Consider the following 17014-nt stretch of genomic DNA (forward strand, 5'->3'; position numbering starts at 1 on the left):
ACAAATTATTTTCTGATAAAGCAACACAAATCTAATAACCCTTCCCCTGAGCATGCTTTCTTAGAGTATCATCTAGGATTAAGATGATGCAGCTCTGACTTTCCAGTAGGGCTTATTCATAAGTCAGTGACACTTCTTAATAACTGCCATGATGATGATATTGATAGTAATTATTATTTTATTGAGCACTTAATATATGTCAAGAACTGTGATTCACTTGTACAAAATAGGCTAAAATCCTGCCTTATTTTTGAGTAGTAATTTTATGTGTGTATGCTTGGTATACTTGAATATGTGTGTGTTTATGTGACATGAATGAATTTTCAAAGTTAATTAAAAGAGTTTTTCTTATGGCCAGTGGAGAACTATAGCCAGCACTGATTACACACTAAAATCAATACTATATGCAATACATAGTTTTTTCAACATTACAACACAGGTTTATAAATTTGCCAAAAATGATGCAATTATACTCTTTTATAAAAAGTGTGGCTTCTGAACTAGGATTTGGGATATTTATCTCTGTAATACACTATTCTACTGAATAGTAGAAATAAACAAAGGAAAAGGGAAGAAATAATATTTTATATGGTGGCTTAATGTATTTTAGTCACCTATAATGATAATTTTATACATAACATTTTCTTATATGATAAATTGACAAAAATAAATTTTGTGGAAGACAGAATCCACAAAGGTTTTGAATAAAATAATATTTTTAAAAGTCAAAGTGCCATTGTCCTCACTAGAGTTAACAGACACTATCAGCTCCAATTTGCCTACCTCTTATTTTAATTTTTTGTTCAAGTCTTCTGTTCACCATCAAGTCATTGCCTCTCAAATATACAATCATTTTGTTTCTATCCTACCTGGAGGCTGCCAATAATTGATATGAGGGTCACTAGTGTCTATAGTGGTTATTGTTTCCATATTGTTGCTCAAAAGGCCAAGAGAAAGCGTCTTTTACATTAACTCTTTTATCTAGGCCCAAGAGAGTGTTGCCTAATTCTTTCTTTGTCTGAGACTTGAAGGAAATACTTGTCTTGTTTAATTTTTCCCATTGAGCTTCACTGTTAGGACTCAGGTAGTACAAATCTCTGGGTTTGTGTTGGGGAATTATGATATGTGTCTGCCATAAAGGACAAGGTCAGAGGACATTACAAGTTCAACACACTCATACCCCACAGTTTCCACACAAGTCCATGGCCCTGAACCTCCCTTATGAAGTCAACTTCTTCTTTAGTATAAGTTCCTTTCCAGGAGGCTTCAGATAGTCACAGAATAGAGTTCTGAGATGTCTGTCCTTCCAACACTGCCTAAACATGTCTAAATCCTAAAACGAACCCATCTCAGCTGGAAACAAAAACATGCCACTTACCCATTTTCCTACAGCTCTTATGTTTTTGCTTAGTTCGAGAATCATGAAACCTATAAACTGGAAAGAAAAATATATATGCTAGATATTGTCTTTTCTAACTTAGGTCAAGAAAGGTTAAATATCTACATTGTCTTATGGCTTTTTCTACAATACACTGGAATAACTTTAAAAAAGTTAAGTCTACCATTTTCTAAATCAAGACATAATTGATATTCCCTAAAGGTAGTTAGACTCCCCTAGAAACCTTTAAATGTTTTTTTTTTGGCAGCCTATATTAGAACATTTAGAAGTGCAACATTCTTTCAAGTAAGACCTTTGCTTAATCGTAGGATTTATTTGACCATGAAATCTGCAACATTTCCTTAATTTTAATTGTTGGCCCTTTTGTAACTGTACAATATTTCTCTTTTTTATTTTTTAAATTACATTTATTGGGGTGACATTGGTTTATAACGAACAATTCTATGATACATCGTCTGTATATTGCATTGTGTACCCACCATCCAAAGTCAAATCTTCTTTTAAGTGTTCCTCATTAACTAGCACACTACTCATTGAACCTTTATGTTCTGAGCATCTACTAGGTATAAGGAACTTTATGGAAAACAAAGATCAGTAAGAAAGAGATCCTCTCTCCAGAAACTTAAAGTCTAGGAGGAAAGACAACATATGAAGACAGCTAATTGCAGAAATTGGTATGTTTTCCTCTCTGTTGCATCTCTAACATCTAGCATAGTTCTGCATTCGTTTCCTAGGGCCGGTGGAACAAGTCACCACAAATGAGGTGGCTTAAAACAACAGAAATTTATTCTCTCACAGTTTTGGTGGCTGAGGTCCAAAATCAAGATGTCGGTGGGCCTGGTCCCTTTGGGAGGATCTGAGAAAGAATGTGTCCCATGCACCTCTCCTTGCTTTTGGCACGGCTGCCCTTGTGGCTGCAACCCTCCTAACTCTGCCTCCATTGTCACGTGGCCTTCTTCTCTGTGTATCAGTCAGTGTCTCTGTTTCCCTTTGTCCCCAAATTCCCCTCACCTTATAACGACACCGGTCATCGGCTTTAGGGCTCCAACTTGATCCAGTATGCCTGATCTTTGCACCTGAAAAGATCCTAATTCCATCAATTCACAGGTTGCAGGTAAACATTAATTTTGGGGGGATCCTGTCAATAAACTTACTATAGTATGTAGCACATAACAGCCCCTCGATAAACATTGGTTGAATAAAGAAATCGTATAATAGAAAACGTTATAAGAGAGGCAACAATTTTAAAACACATTGGTGTTCTTGGGTCTCACTGGGCCGCGCGCCCTCTGGACTCCGCGCCTGCTCCTCCCCTCCCCTCCCCCAGCCCCGCCCCCTCGCGGCCGTCACCGGGGAAACCGGCCGCGTCCCCCAGCCCACCCGGAAGCAGGTTTCATGGCAGCGTCAAAGAGGACAGATGTGGGGCTGTTGGTGGGGGCAGTGGATCAGGGCACCAGCTCGACGCGCTTCTTGGTTTTCGACTCAAAGACAGCCGAACTACTTTGTCATCACCAGGTGGAAATAAAACAGGAGTTCCCCAAAGAAGGATGGGTGGAGGAAAACCCTAAGGAAATTCTGCTGTCCGTCTACGAGTGCATAGAAAAAGCATGTGAGAAACTCCAACGGTTCAACATTGACCTTTCCGACGTCAAAGCGATCGGCATCACCAACCAGCGGGAAACCACGGTGGTCTGGGACAGGGTCACCGGGGAGCCGCTCTATAACGCCGTCGTGTGGCTTGACCTCAGAACCCAGTCTACCGTTGAGAACCTCAGCAAGAGGATTCCAGTGAATAATAACTTTGTCAAGACCAAGACGGGCCTTCCCCTGAGCACTTACTTCAGCGCCGTGAAACTTCGTTGGCTGCTGGACAATGTGGAAAGCGTTCAAAAGGCTGTGGAAGAAGGGAGAGCTCTCTTTGGGACCGTTGACTCCTGGCTCATCTGGAACCTGACGGGAGGCGCGGAGGGAGGCGTCCACTGCACGGACGTGACAAATGCAAGCAGGACGATGCTCTTCAACATCCACTCTCTGAAATGGGATAAAGAGCTCTGTGAATTTTTTCAAATTCCAATGAACATTCTTCCCAACGTCCGGAGCTGCTCCGAGATCTACGGCTTAATGAAAGCCGGTGCCTTGGAAGGGGTGCCCATCTCGGGGTGTTTGGGCGACCAGTCGGCCGCGTTGGTGGGACAGATGTGCTTCCAGGACGGGCAAGCCAAAAACACGTACGGCACAGGCTGCTTCTTGCTGTGCAACACCGGCCGCAAGTGCGTGTTTTCTGAGCACGGCCTGCTGACCACGGTGGCCTACAAACTCGGCAGAAACAAACCCGTGTGCTACGCCCTGGAAGGGTCTGTCGCCATCGCGGGTGCTCTTGTTCGCTGGCTACGAGACAATCTTGGAATTATAAGCAGCTCAGAGGAAATTGAAAAGCTTGCTAAAGAAGTGGGTACCTCGTATGGCTGCTACTTCATCCCCGCCTTTTCCGGGTTATATGCCCCTTACTGGGATCCCAGCGCCAGAGGGATCATCTGCGGGCTCACTCAGTTCACCAACAAGTGCCATCTTGCTTTTGCTGCCTTAGAAGCCGTTTGCTTCCAAACCCGAGAGATTTTGGATGCCATGAACCGCGACTGTGGGATTCCGCTCAGCCATCTGCAGGTGGACGGCGGAATGACCAACAACAACGTTCTCATGCAGCTGCAGGCAGATATTCTGTGCATCCCCGTAGTGAAGCCCACCATGCCCGAAATAACGGCCCTGGGCGCCGCCATGGCAGCAGGGGCCGCGGAGGGAGTCGGGGTTTGGAGTCTGGACCCCGAGGATCTGACCGCCTTCATAGAGGAAAGGTTCGAACCCCAGATCAATGCCGAGGAAAGTGAAGTCCGTTATTCTATCTGGAAGAAAGCTGTGACGAAGTCGATGGGCTGGGTGACAACGGAGGCTTCAGAAAGCGGTGACCCTAGTATCTTCAGCAGCCTACCCTTGGGCTTTTTTGTGGTGAGCAGCATGGTCATGTTAATCGGAGCGAGGTACATCTCAGGTATCCCATAAAGAAGACCAGGCCCTGGAGTCCAGCAATGCAAGCTCTTTATCTAAGGAGAGACTCCAGCTATTCTGCCTCTTAATATGATGACACCACTCATAGACTCTGGTTTTATTTATAAGCAACTTGCTGCATGACCCCTAAAGTACACCTGTGGCTCAAAATAAAAAATATCCTGCAGAAAGGAAAAAAAAATCACATTGGTGTTTCTGACTAGTTTTTAAAGCTCTCCATCATTTTTTTAACCCTATAAGTAAATCTTATCTCTCTCTATACTCAAACATAAAATGTATTTGTCAATTGGTCTAATTTCCTCCCTGACCTTCATGTTCCCATGCCTGATCTCCTACTTACTACATATATGCAAGACTTATTATTGCTCAAGTTCATTTGTTTATGCTACTTCTTTAGCTTTTATGTTGACTTCTTCTCCAGCTATTCACCTCCTGTTTATTTTTAAATGTTATGATCTGAATGTGTCCTCCCAAAATCCATATGTTGAGTCCTAACCCGCCCCCCCCCCCCCCCAAGTGGTACTAGGAGGCAGGGCCTTCGGAAGGCGATTGAATCATATGGGTGGAATGCTTGCAAAGGGATTAGCTTATAAATGAGCTTTTGGAGAGATCCCTAACTCTTCCACCAGGTGAGAACACAGTGGGAAGGAATTGGCTATGAATCAGAAAGAGTGTGTCTCACTTGACCAGAACTCTGAGAAATATGTTTCTGTTGTTTATAAGCTATACAGCCTATGATATTTTGTTATAGTACCCAAACCATGCTAAGACATCTTCCAAGGCCTATTCAGATGTTATATCATTCAAGAGCATTTTATGATTACCTCATGCCCCCACTTCCTTTCTCTAAACTTCTACAAAACAATTGCATTTTTTCTGCACCACTTGAAACTTGTTACCTATTTAGGTGTAACTATTCCCAAACTCAATGGCTTACAACAACAGCAGGATGTAAAGATCTAAGATGATCTCATCTACATGTCTGACAAGTGGTACTGGTGTTGGTTAGGGCACCTCCATCTTTCTCCATTGGCCCCTCATCCTCCGGTTGGCTAGACCAATTTCCTTCTGTGTCAGTCCCAGGGCAGATTGTTATGGTAGAAGCTGCGATGCCTCTCAAGATGTAGACTCCAGAACTCATCATAGCATCATTTCCACCATATTTTAAGTCATAATAAGTATAAGTCACAAGGCCAGCCTAAACTCAAGGATCATGTAAGTAGTCTCTATCTCTTGGTGGGCAAGCAGCAGAGAAGAATGGGAGCAGAAGAGAAAAAAGGCTGCAGTCATCTTTGAAAACAATATACAGTATTTGGGATATAATGACACTCTCTTTTATTGCTCTCCATTCACGTGTGTTTTGATGTTATTAGTTACCAAATTCTGATATGAGTTCCTTGAAATTAAAATTCAAAACACATAGTTTTTTTGAAATTTCTTAAATGCTTAATTCAGACCTGTGTATATATTATTCTTTCAATTAATATAATGTTAATTATACAGACTTTGCTAAACACTTCTAAGTATGTAAAGTCATTTAATTCTAAGTATGTTAAGTAATTTAATTTTCACAATGGCTATATGAGAGAGGTCTATTTTTAGCCCCATTTTACAAAGAAGGAAATTGAGGCAAGGTGTGGTTAAATGTTTTCTCAGGGTCCACAACTGCCAAGTCTTAAGTTGATAATCAAACCCAGGCACTCTGGTTCCAGGTTTCATGCTCTTAAGCAATATTCTTTATTTGTACTGATATTATGATGATACAAATTACCATCATTATTTTTAAAATATATTTTATTGATTTTTTACAGAGAGGAAAGGAGAGGATAGAGAGTTAGAAACATCGATGAGAGAGAAACATCCATCAGCTGCCTCCTGCACACCCCCTATTGGGAATGTGCCCGCAACCAAGTACATGCCCTTGACCGGAATCGAACCTGGGACTCTTCAGTCCGTAGGCCAACGCTCCATCCACTGAGCCAAACCGACTAGGGAACCATCATTATTTTTATACCTGCTCAAATATATAAACACCTCCATATACTAGGTATGTTGTATATTAAAAGCTTGAGATAGCAGGGAACCCAGAAAATGTAACACTTCTGTATCTTCTTCCTTCTTTTGCAGGTATTCAACATGACATTTTTTTTTTTCAAGAAAAGCATAATCATGAGATACTAGATACCTTTTTAATAAATAACTTAAAACTATTAAGAAAATATTTTTAACACCATTGGTGTGATAAATAGAAAAGACAACTGATATATTTTTAGACAGAAGGGTTTGTATAAAACACTGAGTTCTTTTTGAAGAAAACATAGACAAATCTAATAATCAGATACCTGATGTTAAACCTCTCTTTTTTTTTCTTTATTACTTAAATTTTTTTATTTTTCAATTACAGTTGATATCCAATATTATATTAGTTTCAGGTATACAGCATAGTAGTTAGACATTTATGTAACTTACAAAGTGATCCTCTGATAAGTCTGGTACACACCTTAGCCCCTCTTTTCTTTCTCTCTTCCTGGTCCTCTAAAATCTCCCACAATGATGTGAACGCTGGGCATTTTTTTGGTGTATTTACAGGACAAACTTCCAGTTAGTCATATCCTCAATAAACAATATCTTATCTGAGCTTGGTAATATCCTCCTGCTGTTCACATTAGCAGAGATTAGCACATGTCACAAATGAGACCCATACCCATGTAGGTTAGTTAACATGCCACCATTTGTCTTCTCTGTAGCCTACTTGCCCTTAGTCACAAGCAGGATTTAGGATGAGAGACTAAAGTAGATCAATCAGCTGCCTCCTGCACACCTCCTACTGGGAATGTGCCCGCAATTAAGGTACAATGCCCTTGACCGGAATCGAACCTGGGACCTTTCAGTCCACAGGCCGACGCTCTATCCACTGAGCCAAACCGGTTAGGGAGCTAGATATCTTTTTAATAAATATCCTATTCTTTCCGTTGCTTCTAAATAACTGTAATCACCCTGGAGCAGTTTTCCTTGTGATTTCTTTTTTACCTATAAGCAAGAAAATATGTAGTAATAAAACCTAAGTAATTTTAAAATGTTTAATGCATGGCATGGACTACTGAAAATCTAGACATGATCTATTTGATGGTGCTTTAAACCATGGAATAATCAAGCAGACAAAAATCCCTTGACAAAATAAAGGAATTGGGAAGAGCCTTTATTTATTTTTAAAATATATTTTTATTAATTTCATAGAGGAAGGGAGAGGGAGAAATAGAAACATCAATAATGAGAGAGAATCATTGGTCAGCACCTCCTGCATGCCTCCTACTGGGCATTAAACCTGAAATCTGGGCATGTGCCCTGACAGGTTATGAACCATGACCTTCTGGTTCATAAGTCAAAGCTCAACCACTGAGCAACATCAGGTAGGATTGAAGAGCCTTTAGAATTCATGGCAAAAAGTGGGTAAATGTCTTTCTGAGTCAGGCATGGACAGATGTCGTCTATATTTCTTCGCATGGTGTAGGTGATGTTCTCAATAAAAATCAGAATCTTCCAGAGGATAAATTCTGGTACCAGTAACAAGGTACATATTATTTAGAAGACAAAAAAAACCTTGGCCAAAAGAAGAAACATGATTTTCTTAGCCTTATATTCATGCAAATCATGACCCTATCTTTGGGAGGAAGAACAATTTTCCATGGTAATCATGTAATGAGAACATAACTTTATTTAATACTTGTTATATAGACCACAGTCATTTAAGAGATATGTAAAGAGTGAGAATAAAATCTTATCTTTAAAGAGTTTATAATTAGTTTGGGGATAAGCAAGACACTGAGCAAATTAAAAATCAATAAAAGTCAATGTCTAAAGGAGTTGTAAATTGAATGGTGTAAGAATATTGTAAATTCAACATTAGTATAAAAATCTTAAAGGAAAACTTACTTTTTAAATCATGTATTTAATATTTGCAAGCATAATATGGAATATTACAAAGAGAAATAAACTTTTAAAATTTAGCTTTACCACTAAAGGTCTTACTCAATATCTTCACTCTTAACTAACAGCATCTTGATTGCAACTGTGACTTGGTATCCACATAGTCTAAATACCTACATACAATCCCTGGGGAGGTGTTCCTGACTGCACTTAACCCAGCTAATAGAAAGGGTTCATTGAAAATAACTAAAACCATAATATATAATGGGGATTGTATGTGGTTTTCTTCTTTTTAGTTAATTTATTATATTATATGTTGTTATATACTACTATATCATATCTACTAAGGCAGAAATCATATATTCGCTATGTGTTCCTTAAAGGCAGACGATATGTCTTGTTACAACCTAGAATCTAGAGCTTTTAAGTATACTGGCTAAATAAACAAACAAAAGGATAAGTGGGCTTCTAATATTAACTCCTCTCCAAGGAACATATTTATGCTCATAGCCACTTGTTCTGGTGCAATACATTTTCCCTTTTTCTTGTGTTGACTAATCTCTATCGATCCCCTAGCATGTGGCCCACACTGCTCTTGTCTCACACCATTCGGTGCTGTGTTATTGATTTCCTGCATCAGGACTCTTACAATTATTTGCAGAAAATTCTAGTCTTTGCTGATGTGCTTATTCAAAGTTTGCTTTAAGTATAGAACCATTATCAGTTCATTGTGAGGGAGGCTCTGTTACTTTCCAGTGTTTTCTACAGCAAAGTTTGTTTGCTTGCTTGCTTGTTTTTTTGTAAGTGCAAGTCAATGCCCATCAGAGGGTTAAGAAATTAATCCAGTGGGTTGAGACTAGCTATTTTGGAAAGGAAAAAGGAGAAGGGATTAAAAAATAAAATAGAGGGGCGGGGGGGGGGGGGGAAGGAGAGGGAAGGAGAGGGGAGGAGAGGAGAGGAGAGGAGAGAGCAGTATGAACATTGTCTTATAAAAAATTTTGTATTTCTTACTTAGGACCATAGCAAAAAAAAAAAAAAAAAATTGAAAGCCACTGTCTACCACTACTCTCCATCAATAACTTATAGCCATGGGATGATTTATTTTACTATTTGCATGACTTCATAACTTTGGCTTCTTTAATTTGAGTTTACTGAGCTAGTGTCCAGCTTTTCTGAATTCTGCTCATTTTGTAGAAATGGCACTTACATTTGTATCTTTTTTTTTTTACAAAAATGACTTCCAGAATATGGCCACTTTGAGAATGATCTCCTGAGTTGCACAGGCCACCTAGATGGAGAAGCTCAGATGATTTGCTGTATAGTACTTAACAGGTGAATGACACTAGCCCTGGGTAAGTGACAGAGTAAATATATTGTGTTAGACTGTCTCTGCCCTTATGCACAAGCCTAACCAGTATCTACTTGCTATCAGTTGGACTAGGAGTCTGAGCATTTGCAACGTCCTATAAAACTGGGCAGTCTCTACAGATGAGATGATCAATTCAACATTATATGTCAAAACTCTACAAGCTAAATTTTATTAAATTAAATTTAGGATGTCCCTGCTAGAACTAAACAGCAGGTTCTCCTGAGCTCCCAACAAGAAAAAGATCCCAAATGAGTTGCATGAGACCATATGTACTGAAATGCCCTTAAGATGTGACTCTAAAGTCACCTTATAGAAATTTTTGTACTTCTTACTTAGGACCATAGCCAAAAAGGTGGGGAGTATTAATTACTGAAGTGTTGGGGCCTTGTAATTACTGAAATGTTAAGAATTTTGGCTCACAAACAGAGTGGGCAATTCTGAAGAGACAAATGCACGTACTTCTGTTTGATAGGTGGAGGAAAGGGGCTCAGAACCCAACGTTGGAGACAATCCTTCCCACTGACCTAGCTCCATGGAACAGTGTTGCTCCTCAAAGATTTTGAAAATGAAAAAAAAAAAAATACTGCCAACTTGCTTTTACTGACAAAAATGTTTTATTAGCACTGACCAGTTTTGCTCAGTGGCTAGAGCGTCAGCCTGTGGACTGAAGAGTCCCAGGTTCGATTCCGGTCAAGGGCATGTACCTTGGTTGCGGGCACATCCCCAGTAGTGGGTGTGCAGGAGGCAGCTGATGGATGTTTCTCTCTCATGGATGTTTCTAACTCTCTATCCCTCTCCCTTCCTCCCTGTAAAAAATCAATAAAATATATTTTTTTAAAAAATGTTTTATTAAATGAAACAAAAGTATTCAAATAAAAGATCAAGGTGACCTCTCCATGTGGTGATATACAGGTTGAGCATTCCATGTCTACTCAGAACCACTGCTCCTTACTGCTACCCATTCCATTCATCCAGTCAACATAAATGTTCAGAGCACCTACATGTGCACAGTGCTAGGAGCCTGTATCTGCCCTCAAGGATCTTGCTATCTAGTATGGGATATAGATACTAAATAAGTAAACCACTATATACTTACAAATAAATGCTAAGAAGTGGGGGAACCATGGTGCTAGGAAAATAACAGCAGAGAATGGAGGTTACTGTGAATTAATTCATGATGGATTATATTTAACCTGAAACCTGAATGATAAGAAGCCATCTATATGAAGGCGGAGGGGGGATCTTAGGAAAGGGGGTTCCAGGCAAGGAAGAACTTGGCTGGCTGAAAGAACTGAAGCAGACACCACATGAATGGCTGGGCCAACCACTGGGGAGGGTAGAAGGAGAGGAAACTAGAAGAATAGGTAGGAGGTGGTAATTCAGGGCCTAATAGGCTCTGGCAAGAAATTTGGATTTTATTCTAAGTGCAATGGGAAGCCATTAAAAGGCTTTTAGCAGGAGAAGAATCTGGTAAGATTGAAATTTTTTAAAAGCCCACATTCAATGAGTGGAGGTGAATGGGTTGGAGATAGGGACAAATGACCAAGAAGGACCACAGGGAGGCCATTTAGGTGGCAATTTTAGTATCTAGGTGAGAGATGATGATGACTGGGCCTAGAGCTAAGGTTGAAGAAATGGGCAAATGACTTTGAAAGTAAACTGCCTGGACTTTGTGATGAATTGTATTTCAAAAAAGAAGATGAAGGGATCAAGAATGGCCCCCCAGATTCTGATTTCAATATTTTGATGGATGATTGTTGGTATTCACTAAGATAGGAATGTCTAGGAGAATCATAGGTTTGGGGAGAAAATCAAAAGTTTTCTCTGGGACAAGGTAACTTGAGATGCCTGAGCAACTTCAAGCAAATGTGGAAAGTAGGCACTTGGAGAGCAGAGGGAAATCTCTAAAAGAAGCTCTGCTGTGATCATGCTGATGTCTCTACTTGCCCCATATAGTTGCCTGGAGCCCCAGCTGCCCCTAAATGGGGAGAAGTGGTCACCAAAAGGAAACTCGACATTTTATTTAATCAAATCACATACACTGTTGCATTTGACTTGGCAACTCCAAGGTGAACTGCTGCCAAGTCAAATTTTTATCCAGATAATCAGCTGTATCTATTGTTACCACATCTGCTTCCTGCTTTATTGTAAACAGAAAAATTACCACAAGGTAGAACAATAGACAATATCAAGAATGGGAAGCAACTGGTATCAGTTGCTCCAATAGAAGAACACATGAGAAAGGAAAATGATGTTAAAAAAAAAAGTCAGAGAGGATGAAGATGTAAGATAAGGTACACCTCTCCATTTTAGAAGGGATGTCAGTTGGTCGGCATTAAGAAGAAAGGAGTTCCAAGACTGTGTGATTGGTGTGAGGTCAAGGCAAGCAAGAACAGGGCCAGCTGGTGCACTTCAGAACTCCCCAGTGAACCAGACTCTCCTGTAGTATGTTACTATCTAGGGGCATCTGTATTGGTCTCCCCAAACCACAAGGCATCTCTTTTTCAGTGGGGCAATAAAGCATATGGACAACTGATCAAAAGGAGCCAGTTGGTGGTTTCAAGCTTGCATTTGACTTATAACTGAGTAGAAACATTCAATATGTTTCTTAACATTAACTCTTGCCATGACCCTACATGGTCATCCCCATTTTACACAAAAGTAAATTTAAAATTACAGAGGTTGAGAAATGTGTCCAAGGTTATACATCTAGTGAAGAGCAGAAGAAGCATTTAATCCAGGTTGATCTGATTTTTTAAAAAAAAATATATTTTATTGATTTTTTACAGAGAGGAAGGGAGAGAGATAGAGAGTTAGAAACATCGATGAGAGAGAAACATTGATCAGTTGCCTCCTGCACATCTCCTATGGGGGATGTGCCCGCAATCAAGGTACATGCCCTTGACCGGAATCGAACCTGGGACCTTTCAGTCTGCAGGCCGACGCTCTATCCACTGAGCCAAATCGGTTTCGGCATTGATCTGATTTTTATACTGCAATGTTACTAATGAGAATGTGTCTCAAATAAATGAGCTGAGTAAAAAATCGAAGAATCAATGAATTTTCTATGGTTTCTCATTTTAGTAGCCTACTTTGTTTTAATATTAGTAATATCTACCTTCCACTCATTAAAAATATACCACGAATCTTTTCTCACTCTTTTTTAAATTAAATTTCTAAGAGACATGACCTGTACATTGCATTGTGTGCCCACCACCCAACATCAAATCATCTTCCTAATATTATTAAAAATTTACAAAAGCCAAATACATACATGAAAATAAATTCTGTCCAATGGAAAAAATACATAGGTCAAGGGAATAAATAAATAGGAAAACATTTTTTAAGTTAGGGGATAGCGTGGTTCTTCGACATCTACAGTTAAGTATAAAATGTACACATTGCTAATTTTTAGAAATGCAGGAAATTTAACACTTCTTTTTCAATAAATAAGGATTTCATAAGATGGAAGTGAAGAAACTTCAAGATGCCAGCTCTAGGCAATTTACATTTCATTCCAATTAGTCTATTTGCCATCTTCTGAATTCACAATGTACTCTAATGCCTTTCCTCTTGCTCAAGCTATTTCTTCTCTCTATAACATCCATTGTCTCCTTTTTCTTTATAACTTCATGTACCAAAAGCTCAGGCATCCACAATGACTGGTCAAATGCAGCTTCTCCCATGAACACTTCTACTAATAACAGAAGTAAAAGAACATTTCCGTTATTTTGACACCTCCTATTACTTTTTAAAACTTTGTATATGTTTATATTTATTCCATACAACATTACAAAAAGGGTCTGAGGTACTTTAAATGTATAAAAAAGAGATTGTAAGTAAGTTTTTACAATTGCAAAGAAAACTAAAGGTTGAAAAGTAAAATAGAAGCAGAGACAGATGATGTTACCTGATATTTAGGCCTAGCCTTTTATATGTATGCATGAATCCATTTGATTTTTAAAACAGTCCTACAAAGTGGAAAGGGTAGGCATACGAAACCCAGTTTTGCAGATGAGGAAAATTTGAGGTCTCTTTACAAAGAGCTAAAATGATCTTCCCAAGTAAAGATAGGCTGGGACCTGATCCAAATTTCCTAACTTCTAGTCCAGTGCTCAGTTTCTAATGCCAGCGGGGGAGACACCTGGGGAAAGCAGGGCTGGCCCACTGAACACTTTCTTGGCCCATCTTGAGGTTCAAGTCCCTCTGCTGCTTGCTGACTCCCCAGTGGCCCTGCCAGAGCTGATGCCATCCTCCACTCCTCCACCTCACCCCCACTGAGTCTCATGGAGACTGCTTCCTTAATTAGCATAGCCTTTATTATGAAAATCACCCACTCCAGTTTTCTGGTCCCTCTGGGGCTAATTCTTGGCCAGATCAGGACAATGAGCTGAATACATTTAGGATTAGACATATGTATGTTAAGACAAGTCATGAACCAAAGGTCATAAATATAGGGAATGATGTTTTGGTCTCAATAAAATACAGATCCTTCTCATAATAGGGCTGGCTATACCCAGGGTGTGCTGGGCGCGCGAGGGGAGGCATCGGTGGGCAGTAGGCTTCCATCCCTGCAGCAGCTCCCATAAAGGCTCGGTGCCCACTTGTCAGAAACAGGCTGGACAGGGGTCTCCTTGGCCTCTACTAGTTTGGTTAAATGCCTCTTACTCTGCTTCCAACTCTTCTAGATTTTAGAGAGGCATTTTTGGTTTTTTGTCGTTTTCTTACAAACTTTTTGCTCTGCATACATATAACATAAGTAAATAAATATTGTGTTAAAAACCAATTAGGTACATTGATACAATGGACCACCACTTGGTCTTAAAAAAGAAGGAAGTCCCACCCCCTACAACAGAATGGAGGGACCTGGAGAACACCATGCCAAGTGAAATAAGCCAGTCAGAGAAAGACATGCACCACACGACCCCAATCAGATGTGGAATCTAATAGACAAAGCAAATCAACAAACAGAATAGAAAATGACAAATAAACCAATTTTGTTCTTTCCATTCGAGACCATATTGTATTTTCCCCCTCATTATTATTACCTATCACAGAAATGGCCACATAGAGGCCTGCCCTGATCGTGTCTGCATCTCCTGATGAGTTAGTGGATGCCTCTTGCCATAGTACCCAGTTAGGAAGCTGCCTCTGGCGATAGTAGCTGCCTGTCACAGTAGTAGCTGCCCAGCTGGGTAGCTGCCTGTCAGAGTAGTAGCTGCTCAGCTGGGTAGCTGCCTGTCACAGTAGTAGCTGCCTCACAATCTTGTCCAGCCCAGTAGTTGCTTGTCATGTTACGTGTCTTGACTGTCTCCTTAATTTGAAAGCCTCTTGAGAGCAGAAGCTATATTTTGTGCATCTTTGTGTCTTTCCCCTTTGCCCAATGCTAGGCATGCTTCATCATAGGCTATTCAAAGAGTTCAGCATGTGAGGTCATCACATAAGAGCTTGAAACATTCTCAAAACTAGAATAGACAGTAGGACTTTTCCAGGAATACGCTCAGATTTTCTCATTGGAACTAGCATCATTGCTCTCCTGCAAAAGTGATATTGCCTTGAGTGTCCTAAATTATCCCAGCCTAAGTTTAACTTGCTCTATCAGTAGTCCGTAGATAAATACATTTTGGAGCAAGAACTCAGAGTATCTCCTTTAGGTTTATAGAAAAACCTTTGAAGCAATAACCAGAATATAGAAGGCAACAAGTTTTCACTGTTTGTTCTCATTTATTTGCTATTCCTATTCCTTTTAAAGAAAAAGATCAAAGTCAAAATAAATCAACAAGTTATTGATTAAAGATATAAAATGATAAAAAGTAATGGCTATAGTGACAACCATTCCAACTTAATAAACAAAATCACCACTAAGAATCTGACAAAATTCTTTGTGAATTAGAAATCCTATATAATAAAAAACTAATATGCAAATTGTCCCCTCAACTGGGAGTTTGACCAGGGGCGGGGCCAACTGCCTGCGGCCCCTCCCCCTGGCAGGCCCCATCATCCTGATCCTGCTGGGCTGGTCAGACCCCACCCATGCACAAATTTGTGCACCAGGCCTCTAGTATTTAAATAAAATAGACCACATCCTGAGTGGCAAATGAGATTTAATTCAGGAATTATCCCTAAGAGTAGCTTATAGGTGAAGATCCTTGAAGGCTAATTTCCCTGGTCAGAAAGAAACCAGGTACAGAATTCTGACCTTAGAGACTTGCAAATCTAATGGTAACATCACTCCCAGAATTGGTGAGCACCCTGTGACATCACTACATGGCCAATGGAAAGGAAAACTAAGTGGAGAATGGTAATAGGAGTAACCACTGAGCACTTACCATGTACCAGATGCCCGGCTAAAGGCTTTATTTGCATCATTTTATTAATTCCCAGAACAATTTCACAAGGCAGGTCTCATTTTCACTCCTCTTTTGCATTTAAGAAGAATGAGGTTTAGAGAGCTTATATGGCTTTCTCAAGGGCAGCATAACTGGTGGTGGCACCTGAATTAACCCACCAGTAGGTTTGGTGCCCAAAGAAATTGGCCTGCAATTAAAATCCTATGTCCAGTCAGGATCAGTTACAGTGTCAAATACCTAAGTGAGTTTCTCACAAGAGCAGTACTCACACAGCAACAGGGTGAGGATGGCATCAGGGTCTCAGGAGATGTCTCCTACAGAACTCAGTTTCCTGGGAATGCAAGTACTAAATGGGTTTCCACAGAGCTAGTTATGCAGCCTAAGTTTCCCAGGCAGTTTTACCAAGGAATTAAATTCACAAATATAGAACCACAAATAATGAGGATAGATCATATTTATTTGTTGTATTATCTATCTCCTTTTCCTGACATTTAAGCTCTCTAGTAGAAAAAACTTTTTCTGGTTTTTGGTGTGCTTTTTTACTTTTTCCTCAGCATGTAATCTATCACTGTCTACTAGAAATGTAATGTGAGCCACAAATATGAGCTATATGTTCTATATAATCCTATATAATAAAAGCCTAATATGCAAATCGACTGAATAGTGGAACGACTGGTGGAACGACCAGTTGCTAAGACACACAATGACCACTAGGGGGCATATGCTCAATGCAGGAGCTGTCCCCAGCTTGCAGGCCCCAGGCCAGCCAAGGTGGGTGCCAGAGGGGGGCCCTCTGATCACCCCACTGGTTGCCCCACAGATGAGCCCTGATCACTGGCTAGGCCTAAGGATCCTACTCATGCATGAATTTTGTGCATCGGGCCTCTAGTGTAAATGTTCAGTAGC

General features: G+C 40.1%; 1 protein-coding gene across 1 annotated transcript; it reads left to right on the forward strand.

Moving 5' to 3' along the window:
- Positions 1–2794: 2794 nt before the first annotated feature.
- LOC139006609 (glycerol kinase) lies at positions 2795–4456 on the forward strand. Its single transcript, XM_070409020.1, has one exon. The coding sequence runs from the start codon at positions 2795–2797 to the stop codon at positions 4454–4456; it is 1662 nt and encodes a 553-aa protein (XP_070265121.1).
- Positions 4457–17014: the final 12558 nt, after the last annotated feature.

Source organism: Myotis yumanensis, unplaced genomic scaffold, assembly GCF_028538775.1.
Source record: "Myotis yumanensis isolate MYYU_CA2020_CCGP unplaced genomic scaffold, mMyoYum1.0.hap1 SCAF_1, whole genome shotgun sequence".
Lineage (NCBI taxonomy): Eukaryota > Metazoa > Chordata > Mammalia > Chiroptera > Vespertilionidae > Myotis > Myotis yumanensis.

What these genes read in the sequence shown, in the direction of transcription:
- LOC139006609 (XM_070409020.1), top strand. Translation starts at nt 2,795, where the DNA reads ATGGCAGCGTCAAAGAGGACAGATGTGGGGCTGTTGGTGGGGGCAGTG.